At 29.3% G+C, this 3,440-nt stretch overlaps 1 protein-coding gene across 1 annotated transcript; it reads right to left on the reverse strand.

Moving 5' to 3' along the window:
- Nucleotides 1-480: 480 nt before the first annotated feature.
- On the reverse strand, nucleotides 481-3,072 carry LOC145073422 (cytokinin riboside 5'-monophosphate phosphoribohydrolase LOG5-like). The gene is made up of 7 exons (XM_079019972.1): nucleotides 2,816-3,072; nucleotides 2,423-2,520; nucleotides 2,302-2,332; nucleotides 2,120-2,219; nucleotides 1,418-1,488; nucleotides 1,084-1,227; nucleotides 481-786 (listed from the first exon to the last, which is right to left on the reverse strand). The coding sequence occupies exons 1-7, from the start codon at nucleotides 2,921-2,923 to the stop codon at nucleotides 688-690; spliced, it is 651 nt and encodes a 216-aa protein (XP_078876098.1). The 5' UTR covers nucleotides 2,924-3,072; the 3' UTR covers nucleotides 481-687.
- Nucleotides 3,073-3,440: the final 368 nt, after the last annotated feature.

The following is a 3,440-nucleotide window of genomic DNA, read 5'->3' on the forward strand; positions in this document are numbered from 1 at the left end:
AAAACTTAATGGCCTGTTAACTTTTTGTAAGTATCGGTTGTAGTTTTTTTAGTTATTTTTCGTGGGAAAAAATTTGTAAAACTATTTCTGAGAATTAGTGCAACCCTTCACAAAATGGTGTAACTATTGGAATTTTCGACTATAAATACATGTGTTTTATCATCGTATCTTGGTAAATTGCTTTCTTCACATCTTCATGATTATTATCATTGTGTTTATGAGAGAGTACTATATGATTGTTGCATACATCCTCTAAAATCGAAGAGGTTTTTGGAGAGTCTTAAATCATTTTATCCAACAAGAACAATAGTATTGACTATTTATCCTTAAATATAATGGTTTTGCCACATCCTCCTCTTAGTGCTTTTCATAATTCCTTTTCTACTTTACGTACTATTTCAAACATATGTATCATCAAAATCTGAAATGCCTCATTTAAGAATTTATAATCATTTCAGAAAATATATAAAAGTTGGATAATTTACTAATTTTCATTTTGTATTTACTTAATAACAAAAGAATCTAAACTGACTAATTTGTCCTTCCACTTCTTTCAAATGAATACAAAGGGATCTCTAGGAAGCACACTAATTACAATTTCACCCCTTCCTAGAAACTTTACCAAAAAAAAAAAAAAGAAAAGAAAAAAACTATGGAGGCAATTAGCATGTCCAAATTTGTTATTCGTCATCTAGCTAATTCAGAGTGCAAAGATGAGTTCAACTCCACTTGTTCAGCTTCCCATCTCGCCTTTGCCACTACACCATCATGCATCGGGACGTAATCCTACAATAAAAAACACACACCACATCCTTCAATGCATTAGTCACTTGTACCGTACAATCGTTATAGTCTATCTATAAAGGTAACACTGTCAGAGCTATAATCAAGTTGAGTTCTGTATCAATTAGTTCGTACGTAATTTCACTTTGGAATTTCTAGATTTTGAGTAAAAAAAATGATATCGAAGTTTATAAAAAGTGACTTTAGTGTTTATAAAAACTCAATACATGACTCTTTTTTATATATTATTTAAAAATTTTGTGCTCCAAAACACTACAAAGAAAATGTTTGTTTACACACCTCAAGTTTTTGTACTAGTTCTTTTGCGTTTGGAGCAGAGACAATGATGTGGCGCTGAGCTGGCATGATGAAACCATCATCGACTGCTTTGTCGATGAATGTAAGTAGCGAGTTATAGTAACCATCCACGTTTAATAAGCCCACCTATTAAGATGTTTGAGTATGTATGTATTAAGTCATTAATTATTTACCTTGTATAACCTAATAATGAAAACATGTTGCATGTTGGCATTTTAGTATTTCGATATAAAAAATAAAATTAAATGAAAACAAATATTAAAAAAAAAAGACAAAGGGAAATATTTTTTTTTCCATATGTGGTTTGGTTACTTACGGGCTTGTCATGAATTCCAAGTTGGGCCCACGTAATAACTTCTAATAATTCCTCCAATGTTCCATATCCACCTACAAATATTTATTAAAAAAAATTAGAAATCTTTATTTATTCAAAAATTAAAAACCTTTGTGAACATATTATAAATTATATAAAAAATGGAAAAATATAGATTAAAAGACTTTCGATCTAACGATATAAAATGTTATAGAAAGGATGAACTTGACGAAATCCAAAACAATAATACATAATAATAATAAAAAAAGATTGTCGTTATCTTAATAATAATTTTTATAGTATATTTAATGTACAAGTTATTTATAAACTCTTATAAAAATGCAAAATAGTTTGTTGGGTCAACCAGTTTCGACTTGTCCTAAAGACAAATCGAAATACGTCAACTTGCATTGGAATTTTATTTTTAATGTGTCCATTAAGAGGTAATATCTGAAATCATATATGGTTTAAATTATTATTTGCTAAAATGGTCCAAAATCATCAAAATTTTAAAATGCTTACAAATATTCTAAAACTTTTTACTTAGAATTTTAAATTATCATTTTGATTAGTAAATTATAAGTATATTTAAATTTAATATATATTAATCATCACCTTTGTTGCTTTATTTATAAATTATAAGGTATATAATTAGTTGTGTTTAATTTAGTCATAATTTATAAACATCGTGGGGAGAGATGGAACCTGGTAAGGCAATAAAACAATCAGAATGACGAGCCATCTCAGCTTTTCTTTGATGCATATTAGATACGACTCTTAATTCTCCTATTGTTTCACCTGTTATCTGCAAATACATATTAATAAAGAATAAATAATATATTTTTTAAAATTAATATACATTTTTAAAGAAAACACTAGTTCATTACCTCCTTGCACATGAGAGTCTTGGGAATAATCCTGAAAATATAAAGAATAATTATTTTCAACGAAAAAAAAAAGATTGAAGCTTTGAAGGGCTAAAAGGTAATTAGTCACTATATGTATTACCCTAAAACATGGCCACCACCACGGTGAACCTCCTGTGAGACCAATCCCATTAACCCTACACTCCCTCCACCATAAACAAGATCCACTTTCCTTTTCACCTTCATAAAGAACAACAAATATTAATTAACATTAATACATGTATACATCATATATACATGCATACATACATACATAGATATAGATGGTGGAGGGTAAAACTGGAATTTTAAAAAGATGAAGGGCAAGTTGGTAATACAATCCCATTAACCGGGTACTCCCTCCACCATAAACAAAGATTCTTTTTATAACAAAAACCATAATAACATGCATTTACATATACATATAGACATGTATATATATGGAGGAGGGTAAAACTGGAATTTTGAAAAGATGAAGGGTAGGTTGGTCAAGTACCAGTTCTTGGCCTAAATCAAGAGCAGCATCTCTGTAACAATCTCTTTTACCAGCACTACTACCACAGAAAACACATACACTTTTGAATTTTGATCTTATGTCCTCCATCTTCTTCTTCTTCTTCTTCTTCTTCTTCTTCTTCTTCTTCTTCTTCTTCTTCTTCTTCTTCTTCTTCTAGTTGTGTTTCCAATATTTTTGGGGTACTTCTTTTTTTGCTTTGAATATGAATGTGGAAAGTGTTTGGAATAATAAAGGAATAATGGAAGGTGGGTTGGTTTATATAAAGGATGAAGAACCAAATAATGATATAATTGGGATGACTTCTTGAATTATGTTGGGCCACGTAGGTCAGAGGCAAAATGGTAATTTACAGAGAGAAAATGTCACAAGTTATCTTATTTATTTTATAATTCCATGGTGTATATTATGCCGAATACCCTTTTTTTACATGAATAAGAGAAACTTTAGGTTTTAGATTAGTAAATATGATATTTACAGAGTTGATAATACCAGTGAAAACCGATTTTTTACTTATCTCCAAACAAACATAGTTTAACCAAACTTGGATTATCGGATTAGTTTTTGGAATTTTTTTACTATTCAGCAATATATATACATAGCACTT

This window comes from Lactuca serriola, chromosome 9, assembly GCF_051521515.1.
Source record: "Lactuca serriola cultivar US96UC23 chromosome 9, Lser_US96UC23_V15, whole genome shotgun sequence".
Taxonomy (NCBI): domain Eukaryota; kingdom Viridiplantae; phylum Streptophyta; class Magnoliopsida; order Asterales; family Asteraceae; genus Lactuca; species Lactuca serriola.